General features: G+C 50.0%; 1 protein-coding gene across 2 annotated transcripts in view; it reads right to left on the bottom strand.

The window, feature by feature from the left end:
* Positions 1 to 13,175, bottom strand: part of LOC135385165 (protein O-mannosyl-transferase Tmtc3-like) — a 246,876-nt gene that overhangs the window by 96,716 nt on the left and 136,985 nt on the right. For both annotated transcript variants that reach the window (XM_064614347.1, XM_064614348.1), the window contains one exon: positions 1,105 to 1,385. In XM_064614347.1, coding sequence (XP_064470417.1) covers positions 1,105 to 1,368 — 264 coding nt within the window. In that variant the 5' untranslated portion in view covers positions 1,369 to 1,385. The remainder of the gene's footprint in view (positions 1 to 1,104; positions 1,386 to 13,175) is intronic.

Genomic DNA, 13,175 nt, shown 5'->3' with positions numbered 1-13,175 from the left:
TACGAATTAATGAAATGTGTTCAGTACCGTTACGTTTACAAGTTTGCATCCAATAGCTCTCATATCGACATACATGTGCTTTACCGTGGAGCACCTCAGCTCCCAGGGCAGAGAACGTCGGCAACCCGATAATCTTAAGGATGATTTCGTGATTGTATGTCAGTGCCTTCACCATTCACAAAAGCTGCTACCGAAAAGTGTCATTGTGAAAGATATTTTATTTTGTTTAAAATTTGATTTTACCGAAAGTAAATAACTAGCCTTGACTGAGGGAAGGGAGTTGCCTCAGGACAGAAGCCGCCGATATTTCGAACAGAGACTGTTCTTCTTCTGCCCAGAAGAAGAACAGTCTCTGTTCGAAATATCGGCGGCTTCTGTCCTGAGGCAACTCCCTTCCTACATTCTACCGGTTCGCTGGATTTCTACCCATCTACATAGCCTTGACTGAGACAGATGGCATGCGTACATGGAAAGGTCGTGCGTTCCCAGTGGAATTCAAGCGGCTCACTCTGTGAACGCAAATTGCTTGCACCTTTAGGCAGCAAGTTTCCATGGTTCCGGGATTGCATGGTTCCAACTTTACAACACAAGCTCGTGACTGGCCTTCTCCTCTGAGATTACAGTTACGAGCGGTCAATATCAGGAATGTATGTTCCCGACCTGCAGATGGAGCCTGAACAAGTTCTCTTGATTTCGAAGGGTAAGAATCAGGAAATGTACTAAAACTGGGATTGAATCTTGATAGGATAGTGAAAGTAAGTGCCTTCGTCATGTGGGAGGTCAAGGAAACATCAGTCTGGCAGTTTAGAAACAGCACAAGTGCCTGCATACCCAGGGTCAGATTCAATACGTTTGATAACATAGCCACTTTGAAGAGGGAGTGCAGGAAGACAAAGTATAGAAATTACACTTCCGATGGAAACACAGAACGTGGCTTCACACGCTACATCTACGGAAGAGATTAGGAAAATTTACGGACCACTAACGGTGAACGTGAATTCGCTTGACAGTTGTATAACCCAATGTATTTCGTGCAATTCAGCGGTGCCGCAATGTACATTTGTGCGGAGGACATATCCCTGTTGCTCCTTTACATAGTCATACCTTGGTGAGTGGCGTTCCCCAGAAGTCGTTATGGAGCAAATTTGTGATAGGAGTGGTGGGCCTAATGTCTCTGTTTTTCGTGATGGCTGCGATGTCGTCATATACGAGCCCCGCACCCAAGGCAGAGGCGTAAGCAGAACACGCTGTCGCTGCCACTATAGCCGTCGACGCAGCAGCTCCATGCCAGTGTGTAAATATTGAGTGGACCCTTTTGCATTCTCTCTCACGCTGGTGACATTCCTTGTGGACTGGGTCTGAAAGCATCTTCGCCGTTGCTTGTACTGAAAGAAAAAAACACAAAAAACAGAAATCAAATATCGCAAGTGCAAAATATTTGCAACTAGATCCGCATTATGTGTGATTCATGAGAGCAATTCTAGTTCGATAAACCAATTCAACGTTATTTGTGAGTGCATTTTCTATGGCTCTTTGCAAATGATTCCAGGTAGTAGCCATATCAAAAAGTAGATGCTTCACGTTTATTGCAAATGCTACCTTGAACATGTGGTTAGGCCTGTAAAAATTACCTTTCAAAACTAATTGAATAGCGATTACAAATACATGTTCGTAATAGTAATTAAATTACGGTTACAATTACAAAATAACAATTGCAACTCAATTAGAACCGCAGTTAAGTATAAAAAGTAATTGGGTTCCATAAAATTACATTCATCCCATAGACTTTGACTGTATAACTTTATTGTATATTTAATGAAAAGACGAAGCCCGTAAACTGGACGAAAGACAGGAAAAAGGCTATTGGTACTGGAGCACAATGCATAAAATTGTACAGTATTAGGACTGCTCGGGAAATCTGCGAACTATACTTAGTTGAAACGTCAGAAGTTGAAACATCAGGCAGTGAAAAGGGGCCTTTTTGAAGACATGCCGAACACAAATTTATGCCCCATGTAGTGAGGAAATACTGCTCATGCGTCAGCTTATAAGCTACATTGGCCTTCAGAATAAAGGAACTCTTAAAGTTACACTCTAAGAAAAAAAAAGCAAGAATTTTCTACCCATCTCGGTAGAGCTGTATTGCAACCACATTTCTACTCAAACCAATTTTTCCTTTTGGGGTATAACTGCAGAGTAGAAACAATCGTTCTGCCAGCTTCTACCTGTTTTTTTTTTTTTTTTTTTTTACCCTTACAGCAACGTGAAAGCGAGGAGCAAGAGAAAGGGCCCCCGCCGCCGCTTGTATCCGCGGAGGAGAAGGCGCGCGTGGATTGGCCCGAAATGGGAGAAGTACTGTCGTTCTACCGGCTTGAGAAGGAAATTCCAGCTTTTGTTTCTTAGAGTGTAATGTTCGCGATACCACTACGTCTTCTGGTCATTAATATAACACCATGAGAAAACAGATGCTCCATTGGAGCACTGCTGGGTAGCCCCACACTATACTTCGTGAATGCTTCAAGCTGGTCAACAGGTACATTTAAAATTATTTATGCCAGTCCTTCCCAAACTCTGCTGCCCCGCAACCCACAAAAATATAAGATATGGCGTCGCGACGCTCACCCTCTTGCTTTTCGCGATTCCGGGAGCTCTTCGACTTCACTGCATGAGCAGTATTGCACACAAAATTGATGACGAAATTTAATTTGACAGTAAATATAGTAAGGGTGAATCACCTGGTGCTAAAAGCCACCGCAAAAAGAATAAAAAAGGAAACAGGAAACGGATGCAAGCAGGAATGACTGTTGTTCTTCACTAAGTTGCTTGTTCGTTAGACCTCGGGGTCCGCTATCTCGCGTTTTTTGGGGCGCACAGTACTGGACAGAGAATGTTCTAAGGACATCAGTTACTGCCCTTTTTTTTCGAGTTCCCGTGATGCGCGTGATTCGCGACCGACAGTTTGGGAAACACTGATTTATGCACAGGGGTGACACAAACCCCCTCAAGCGCGTGCTTTTGGCAAAACTGCCATCTCGTCCTGGTCGCACGTCATAGAAAACGTCATTTTCAGGTCATGTGACTTTGTTTACATGTCGCTCTGCCGCTTACCGACATATTTCCGTCGTGATAACGCCAAGAGATGGACGTATTTTGCCACCGTAAACTATGCGGTGCTTCTTCCGCACCATGGTAGCCCATTTCTCCTTAGTTTAAGTACATCGGCTCAGTGAGTCTTAACGCGCGGTCGTCATCAAATCTTTGGAAGCCGTCAACAGTACGAGGCTTTATGTACAAAACTGCGCGTTTTACCGGGAGATTATCGGATAATAATAATAATTATCGCGATCGAAAGACATCCAAAACATTGCGCAGAAACAACAACCGCATTGTTTACAAACGGTTTAGCCGCCGATCACGGGCGCCGCCATCTTTAAGGTCACGTGTGCCTTGACGTTTACTGTGACGTGCGACCAGGACCTGTCCTGGATGCATTGCGTTCACCCAGCACGCTTTCGTCTACGGAGCAATACATTGGATGCCACCCCTGCGGATTTATGCCATGGTGCAGCGCTTTTGTTTTTGGCACACTGAAATGCAAAAATTTCAGTAGCCTCATCATGAGATTACGAGCTTGCATGAGACTGAGAGCTCTCATTGCATTTTTCAAATATGTAATTGCAGATTGTTTTAGATTGTCACATGAATAACGGTCTGTCTTAAGTCTAGTATGCGGCGATGGAACCCGCGTGATGATATCCTTGTCGAACATTTGCCCGCTAGCTTCTTTGTTGGCAGCCATGCCAATGCATGCCCACTGCCTGCCCCCCCCCCCCTTCCCCTGGCAAAACATCGTGGCGACGCTCCTTGCCATGATTGTTGCACACGCGTTCAATCTGTAGGCGTCCGAGCCACGATAGTCTTGTCTTTCGAGTCTTTCGTGAAAGATTACATGGTGGACATAGCGAAAGCAATTGAACATTTGAAATGATGTTGTATCCCAAAGAAACAAAACTTTATTTGAGAGAGGAAGAGTGGGGAGGTTCATCGCCAGAGGCGATACTCTACCTCATTGCTGGTGGGGACGTGGGGAATAAAGTAATGAGCCCTTTCACAATAACGATCGAAGTCCGATGGTGTCCAGAAATGTCAGAAGAGCTTTGAGCGCAGATCGTTGCTGGGCTGAATTGGACCAGGGACCAAGCAATTTCGATAGGGAGAAGGGGCGAGAGTTCAGCTGACTAAGAAACTCGGAGAGCGCGGTTCGGGAAGGTTGGTAGTGGGGGCAATGGAGAAGAATGTGCTCCAGATCCTCAAGGGCACCACAGTGGCAGCAGGTGGGAGAGTCAACTTGTCTCAAGCGGTAACGCCACTGAGCTGTAAAGGCCACATCGAGGCGCATTCGGTGGATTAATGCAGCATCTTGACGAGAGGTGTTTCGTGGCATGCGGAAAGCGAGCGTTGGATGAACTCTGCTCAACATAGATGGGGGGAGAATGTCGGTTGTCCATTGGCGGGAAGCCAGGGGTGTCACGAGGCGTCGCAGAATGGAACGGCGGTCTCCTCGCAGCAGAGCAATACTGGTCCGTGTCCGATACGAGAGTGGTGCTCCTTGTATCCCAAATCGCATACAGAGCAGTTCCAAAAGTAGTTCCGTGTGCAATACAGCTTACTTGTAAAAGTAATTTAATTACATTTACAATTACATAATATTGAATACAATTCTGGAGGTGATGAACTGCTAAGAATGCAATTAATTACAGTAACTTTACAGGACTTCACAGTCCTGCACGTAGTGCACTGTGCAAGCAACACACATCACAGCAAAGACAACATGGCAATGAATGTCCAATGGTACTCGGTTTAGGAGACAACCGTGATAATCGGTGTAGAGCGAGAAATGAGGCGACCAGGCTCTACTGAGGTTGATGGGTTTAATGACGGTTAATGGCGATGAACCGAAAACGAAAGCTCGGGTCACGCGCAGTGCTGCGCGTAACCGATGGCGGTGCTGGTGATGATTATGACGCTGCTGCTACAGGGCTCCCCCCCGTGGCGGATGACAAGGCTGGCGAGGAGGGCCGAGGTTGGCGGAAAGGTCGGGCGCCGAGGCCAAGGAGTGCAGGAGCCGGACCCGAGGCGGCGGGCGGCTCGTAGTGTGCGAGCTGCGGCGCCCAATGCACTCGACGTGGAGGGGGAGGAATGCTGGAGACAGGAGGTGAGGACGGACGTAGGGAGGGCGGGTCGGGCGATACCAGAGGTGCCGACTCCAGGAATGCGGGCTTGAGCCTGTCGATTGCCACAGTGTCAGGTCCCCGCGGAAGATCGAGGCGAAAAAACTTCGCGGCTCGCGAGATGACCTTGTAGGGGCCGTCATAGGGAGGCTGCAAGCTGGAGCGCACAGAGTCCCGGCGGACGAAGACGTGGGTGGCTTGATTAAGGTCGGGGCTCACGAACACGCGTGTTGCGGGACCGGAGCGGGTAGGCGTGGGCTTGAGGTCCCGGAAGAGCTGGCGGAGACGGTCGATGTAGGAGGAAGGGTCGTGCACGAGCGGGACCGAGGGGGTGAAGAATGATCCGGGAAGGCGGAGCGGGCAGCCGTAGACCATGTGGGCCGCGCTGCAGTCATCCTGGCGGATCGCGGCGCGAAGGCCAAGCAGGACGAAGGGTAGACGCTCGGGCCAGGTTGTGTCGCCGTGGTCAGTGGCGCGGAGGGAAGCCTTGAGCTGCCGATGAAGGCGCTCGACCAGGCCGTTGGCAGCCGGATGGTAGGCCGTGGTTCGGATGTGATGGGTTCCGAGGGCGCTGCACAGGTGACCGAAGAGGGCCGATTCAAACTGGCGTCCTCTGTCCGTGGTTACAGTGGACGGGACGCCGAATCGGGAAACCCAGGAGAAGAGGAATGCGTGGGCCACCGTCTCTGCCGTGATGTCAGGGATCGGCGTTACCTCCGGCCAGCGGGTAAAGCGGTCGATGCACGAGAGCAGGTAGCGGTAGCCTTTGGCCGGAGGAAGCGGGCCGACCAAGTCGATGTGGACCTGGTCGAAACGTGCATCTGGCGGAAGGAACCGCGATGGAGGCGAGATGGTGTGGCGGTAGATTTTGGACCGCTGGCAGGCCAGGCAGGCCCGCGCCCAGTCACGGACATCGGCATTCATGCGAGGCCATATGCAGCGCTCTGCGACGATCTTTTGCGTGCCGCGCACGCCAGGGTGGGACAGTGAGCGGAGGGCGTTGAAAACATGCCGGCGGAAGGCCAGGGGAACGAAAGGGCGCGGGGTACCAGTAGAGGTGTCGCACCATAGACTTGCCGTCGAACCGGGGAGCGAGATCTCCCGAAAAGTGGTGGATGAGGCGGGGGATGAACGAAGAGCGGCGAGCTCTTCATCGGCCTGTTGCGCCTGGGCGATGCCGTCGAAATCGACCGCGGGGGGCGGATGGAGAGCATTGACGTCAGGCCGCGAGAGTGCGTCGGCAGCGGCATTGTCTTCGCCTGCGACGTGTCGCACATCGGTCGTGAACTCCAAGAGGTAGCACATGTGGCGGGTTTCACGAGGCGAGTGGTTGAGGGAGGCCGATCGCAGGGCGAACATGAGAGGCTTGTGGTCGGTGTACAGCACAAACGGGCGGCCCTCGAGAAAATGGCGGTAGTGTCTGCATGCCAGGTATGCGGCGAGGAGCTCACGCCCGAAGGTGCTGTAGCGTGTTTCGGCTGGCGAGAGGCGTTGGGAAAAGAAACCGAGAGGTTTCCAGTGGCCATCCTGACGCTGCTGCAAGACTGCGCCGACAGCAGCAGTGGAGGCGTCGACGAACAACGCTGTCTCGGCGTCAGGACGAGGATGGTGGAGCAGCACAGCATCTGCCAGGGCCTGCTTGACCTCTTCGAACGCGCGTTCTGCTGCCGGTGTCCACTCCAGAGTGGCAGCACGGGCCTCTTTCGGATGGTCAGCGCCGAGAGCTGCGTAGAGAGGCTGGAGCAAGGCAGCACAGCGAGGCACAAAACGTCGGTAGAAAGTCACGAGGCCGAGGAATGAACGAAGTCCTTTGCGAGAAGTGGGGGCAGGAAAGTCTCGGATGGCCTGGACCTTGGATGCGAGTGGCCGGATGCCTTGCGGGGTGATGGTGTGTCCCAGGAAGGTAAGGGTGGTAACGCCAAACTCGCACTTCGCGGCATTGATGGAGACTCCGTAGTCCTCCAGGCGCGAGAACAGGGCGCGCAGATGGGCGCGATGAGCCTCCGGAGATGGACTTGCGACGAGGATGTCATCCATGTATGCGAATGCGAAGTCCAGGCCGCGGAGCACTTCGTTGATGAATCGTTGGAATGTCTGCGCAGCATTGCGCAGGCCAAAGGGCATCCGCACGTATTCAAAGAGGCCAAAAGGGGTGGTTATAGCAGTCTTCGGGATGTCAGGGGGATGGACGGGAATTTGGTGATAGGCTTTGATGAGGTCTATCTTGGAGAAGATGGTCGCTCCGTCAAGATTCGCGGTGAAGTCCTGAATATGGGGAAGCGGGTATCTGTCCGGTACCGTGACGATGTTGAGTGCACGGTAGTCCCCACATGGGCGCCAATCACCAGGTGTTGCTTTGGGCACCATGTGGAGAGCGGAAGACCACGGGCTGGAGGAAGGCCGAATGATCCCCAGTTCGAGCATGTGCTCAAATTCCCTCTTGGCAATGACGAGGCGCTCTGGAGCCAGCCGTCTGGGGCGAGCGAAGACAGGGGGGCCTCGTGTCACGATGTGGTGAGTGACGCTGTGGCGAGGTGGGCAAGAGGCGTGCGATTGGCGCAGGACAGCGGGGAACTCCGTGACAATGTCGGCGAAAGCAGTGGGCAACGGTAGCCGTATGGTGGGACTAATGGCGGCTATATGCGCTGGGGCTCCATAAACGTGCAAAGAAGTAGTATTGTCGACGAGGCGCTGGCGTCTAATATCCACAAGAAGGTCGAAATGGTGGAGGAAGTCGGCGCCAAGGATTGCGAAGGGGAGGTCGGCGATGGTAAAAACCCAACGAAATACTCTGCGCAGGCCGAGGTCAAGGGTGACGGAGCGTTGACCGTAAGTTGAGATGGTGGACTTGTTGACGGCCTGCAAAGCCAAGTCTGGTTGTCGGTGTCGTTTTTCCGCGGGGGTTGGTGGAACGACGCTCACGTCAGCCCCGGTGTCCACCAGGAAGCGACAGCCGGACACGCGGTCCGTGATCCGGAAGAGCCGGCTGTTGTCGCCCCCAGCCATGCCAGCCGTTAATGGTTGGGGGGAGCGTTTCCCGGCCACGAGCAAGGGGCCTGGCAGTTCCTTGCGGCATCGCCGAATTTTCGATGATACCAGCAGAAGTGGTGCTGAGAGGGCGAAGGAGACCGTTGACGGGATGGCGAGCAGCGACGGCAAAACGGGCGCCGAGGGGAACGTGGTCGCTGCGGGGGAATGGCGTCCACCCGGTTCACCAGGGCCGCCACCGTAGTCTGGAGTTGCTGGAGCGACGTGCTGATGGCATTGATTGCAACGTCTACCGGTGGAGGGGAGGTGCGGGGGGCCAGGGCGGCAACTGCTCCTGGAGATGGAAGGCCAGCAAAATCCAGAAGCTGCTGCAATCGCCGCTCCTCCGAAGCAGATGTGCGGCGAATTAACTCGTCCCTTAAGGTGTCGTAGGGTAACTCGGGGTGGGGGTGGATGATTAGGTCGCGGACTTCCGCCGCAGCTTCGGGAGGAAGGTTTGCGATGGCGTGGCCAAACCTTGAGGCTTGAGAAGTGACGCGGCGTCCGTCGAAGAGAACCTCCGCCTGCGCGAACCACAGCTGAGGATCGGAGATGGAGAAAGGCGGCAGGCGGAGCGGTGCCACAGAAGCCTCGAGCGGTGGCGGTGGCCGGCTGGGAGGCGAAGAGCTGATGGAGTGCTGGTCACCGTTCATGATGGTGGAACGCTAAGACATCACGTTCGGGTCACCAGTTGTAGAGCGAGAAATGAGGCGACCAGGCTCTACTGAGGTTGATGGGTTTAATGACGGTTAATGGCGATGAACCGAAAACGAAAGCTCGGGTCACGCGCAGTGCTGCGCGTAACCGATGGCGGTGCTGGTGATGATTATGACGCTGCTGCTACAATCGGTATGTATAGTCCATGTATGGGGTGGCGTGGCGGGGCTTGGTGGGGTCTGCCTTCCTAAATTGGCGCCCATGCATGTGTGAAGAACTGTGGCCGTTTTTTTCATCGTTCTTGGCGAAACACGTGAATTCTTTACGCAATAAATGACATCTGAGGTGTCTGCACTACACCTATGTACCTGGAGCACGTTGCATACTTTTTCACATAAAAAACATTCCCCCCAAAATGAACGCACTCCAAGTTAGGAGACCACATTTGAAGATGCCGTGCAAGTGTTTCATGTAGCTGTTAAAGTAGTGGCCCCGGGCTGTGGTCATGGAACATAGTGTCCGCAGAAGTAATGCGATGTCATGAGAAAAACCAAGAGTAACCTTCACTCATATGATAAGCCGCATTGTTGGCCGCGTCCTTCAGATAAGCTATAAGCGTCATACGGGACATCACGGCCGTTTCAAGGAATAAAAACAGGACATGCTTGCGGTTCGTTCAAGTTTTTGTTTCTAGTGTTCGCGTGATTTTATTTCGCACAGAACATTATATATATATATATATATATATATATATATATATATATATATATATATATATATATATATACAAACAGAATAATCGTAAGTGAGTTGAGGGAGTTTTTTTTAGGCACGAGCGAATCATAATTTTGAAAGCTAAGCGAATACAAAACGCACAGGCACGTAACGGAAACTCAAAGGAAACAAATAAACGGATCGGGTACACCTGCAGCCAGATATGGGAAATAATGTATTCCATCTGCGTAATCTATTTCCTTTTGGGAATTTCTCTTATGCATTCCTTTTACGCATTTCTCCTCAGAGATGTAATGTCATTGCATTTTGACCGAAACATGTGCAAGCAAATTACTCATTACTTTGGTTGCGTAATGAATGAGTAGTTGAAAATTCTGTAGGAAAATAGCGAAACTTGTCTTTCCGAGCCGCCTTTATCCCCGGCTTAGAAGGAGTACAATCAGGTCTTTCGACACCAGCTCCTTCTACTACGCTCTAAGACGCAGTCTAATAACCATGTCAGATGGTACCCTAAACGAGAGTTCGCACAAAGGGCTTTTCGGTTTTAAAATTACCCTTATGGAGAAGCCCCTGTCTGACGAGCGATAAAGTTGCCCCATGTTGCCGGGTCCTTGCCAGACATGTACAAGATACTCAAAAATGTATTTAAGATAAGATAATAAATACTGACGTTAGAATGTAATTAAGATAGAGTATAAATACATGAAAATTAAAGTAATTAAGATAGAGTACGAAATACTTCAAAAAGTATTTGGAATACAATTAAGATACTATTTATCCTTGAACGCAAAACGTCACCGGTCAATGTGGCAAGTCCCCGCTATGTGACATGAATCACCTAAAACCCGTGTACAACGCAAGCCGCCCCTGTGTGATAGGAGTCATCTAAACAGAAGCCCCAAAAAGATGAGAAAGAGATACCACATAACACCACTAAGCACATGTGACCCAGAACAAAGCAAACCTCTACAGGTCCCTGCCCGGCGTGGTCAGAATTCGGCGTTATCGCGTCAGGGCACACATAATAGAACCGTCACTCGCCGAGGATTAGTATACACTGGGCAAGATCTCTAAATGGGGACTTCCAAGAAGGGCCAATGTCCGGGTCAAGTACGAGGGACTCAAGAAATTTTCACAGAACAAGCAAGATAATGGAAAGATGAGACACAGAAAGTTTGATGGGAGATCCAAAATATGTAATTAGAGTATTGAGTAGAAAATATCATAAAATGTATTTTAAATAGAGTACAAAAACACAAAACCGAAATTATTGAGTAGAGTACCAAAATACCGCAAATTGTATTTAAAATACAGTATTTTAAATACAATACTCCAAATACGTACAAGTCTGGTCCTTGCTCTATCTAGTTGGTTTCATTCTGTACCCCCGTACTAAAGTAGCCATCTTACCGAAACCTTGCCGACGTGGTTATAATCTGGACTCGGACTCTTTTTGTCACATTTACATTGTCAGGAGCGACCTGGTTCGATGCTGTTCTCGAGAGTACTCCGGTTTGAATCTCCAAGGCCGTTGGGGGTAACGGGAAGTTTAAAAAGAAAACAATTTTACGCTTACGTCTGACAGGATTGTCAAATGTAATTCTTCGGAAAAGCCAATTCCCCAAAGGCCTTGTGTTTGCCGTCTGACAGGGGTACAAGACTGTTAGGACCGCGTTAGAGATTCATGGAAAAATATAATGCTAAAGTAATGTCTTACTTGATAAATTAAGGACATTATAATACATTACTAAGCATGAAAAATTAGTGAGTAATGTAATGCATTACTTTATCGAACTGTAATGAGCACTAATGGTAATGCATTACAAACAGATTTAGGAAGGTTCATTGGTGGATCCTTCTTGGTGGATCATACTCATTTGGTTCCTTCTTTTGCTTCCTCCTTTCTTTTTTCCCTTCTTTTTATTCATTCTTTTGCTTCCTCCTTTATCTTTGCTTCTTTTCTTATCCATTCTTTTGCTTCCTCTTCTCTCTTTGGCTTCTTTTCTCTTTGGCTTCTTTTTTTTTTTTTTTTGCTTACGGTGTCCTTCAGATTAGGCAGCCCGTCGCAGTCGATGGCATGCTTGTCGCCTCCCTGGCCCGGCACCCTTACTTCGTTCGCACTCGATTGTGTGCTTCAAACTTCCGCTCACACACACGCACGGTCAGACTTGCCCGCGCACGTAGCACGCCGCCAGCCTCCTCTTCCGCTCGGCGCGCGTGACCGTCTGCATGTCTGTCTGCAAATCGACACCACCGTTTTTTCCTTTGACATGACCCTTCTAATGCTAACGCATTCATAAAAGCAATTTCCACGACTCTGCATGCAGCACACACACGAAGATCAAGATGTGTACAGCATGTATACGCCTTATATTCATTGCGGCCACTTCACCCACTGGCAACCACTAGCGTCCAGCCTACGCATTCAGCCGAATCGGATTCCCGCTAATCACGGATAACGCCTTCTACGTACTTTACAAACAAGGTGTTTGCCGATTCATGGTCGGCACTACAGTCACTATATGAGCTACGCTTCCAGTGTCGACACGCTTTTCCCCCATTCAAGGAGCCGCCGCCGGTGTCTATTCGCTCTAGGGAGTCTCGTGCTCTGGCGCGTGCCGTGCGCACGATTACGGGCGCAGACATCTTGGGGCTTCTTTAGATAGTTTGCTGTCGCGTGCGATTGTTTCGAGCCCGAGAGCCCTGCTACGCCCTGCAAGCTAAACATGCAGTGTTGTGCGGCGCTGTACTGCAATAATAGCACAGCGAAGGGGCATAACCATTTCTGATTTCCCTTGGGAAAGAAAGATGAGCACAAGCTCGAGGCGTGGCTGCGCATTGTTAATCGGAAGGGATTCCAAGTTACGGAACATTCCAGACTTTAAAGATTGACCAAAGGCCGGGAACATACATCTTTAATTACCGAAATTCACACCGGCTCACAACAATTAAAAACAGTGAATAAAATTGACGTTTCGGAATCCATCCGGATTCCATCATCAGAATGCGGTCTAGGTGGTCGTCCCCGCTCTTTTATACATCAAGGGGGCGTAGCATTCGGGTAACGGGCCGGGATGCCTGTTCATGGTGTTATCTATCTTCTTGATAAACCAGGACTCCAATTGTTTACGTACCCCCCAACGTTTTTCATGTGCCAAGATTGCCGGTTTTTCTAAGTTCACCTGGTGCCCTGTTTTCAAAACATGATCACAGAGCTCTGTCTGCTTACTAGTACTGTATTTCATATCCCTTTTGTGTTCTTTCATTCTCGTTTTTGTTTTCCTACCTGTTTCCCCAACGTAAACCTCGGGACAATCGTTGCAGCTTATTTTATATATAACCCCACGTTCGTCCTCTTGTATCGTCTTATCCTTAGGGCGAGATATTAAGTTCTTTATAGTCACCTGTGGTCTAAAAGCAGTGCGTATACCTACCTCATCAAGAGCCCGCCTAATTTGTTCTGAGACACCCTTTGTGTATGGAATGGTTACAAATGGCTGTTGGCCAGAGTCCTCGGCTCCACGG

The sequence above is a fragment of the Ornithodoros turicata genome, chromosome 2 (assembly GCF_037126465.1).
Source record: "Ornithodoros turicata isolate Travis chromosome 2, ASM3712646v1, whole genome shotgun sequence".
NCBI classification, from domain to species: domain Eukaryota; kingdom Metazoa; phylum Arthropoda; class Arachnida; order Ixodida; family Argasidae; genus Ornithodoros; species Ornithodoros turicata.
The sequence above is the reverse complement of the archived record's forward strand: the minus strand, read 5'-3'. Positions and strand labels throughout refer to the sequence as shown.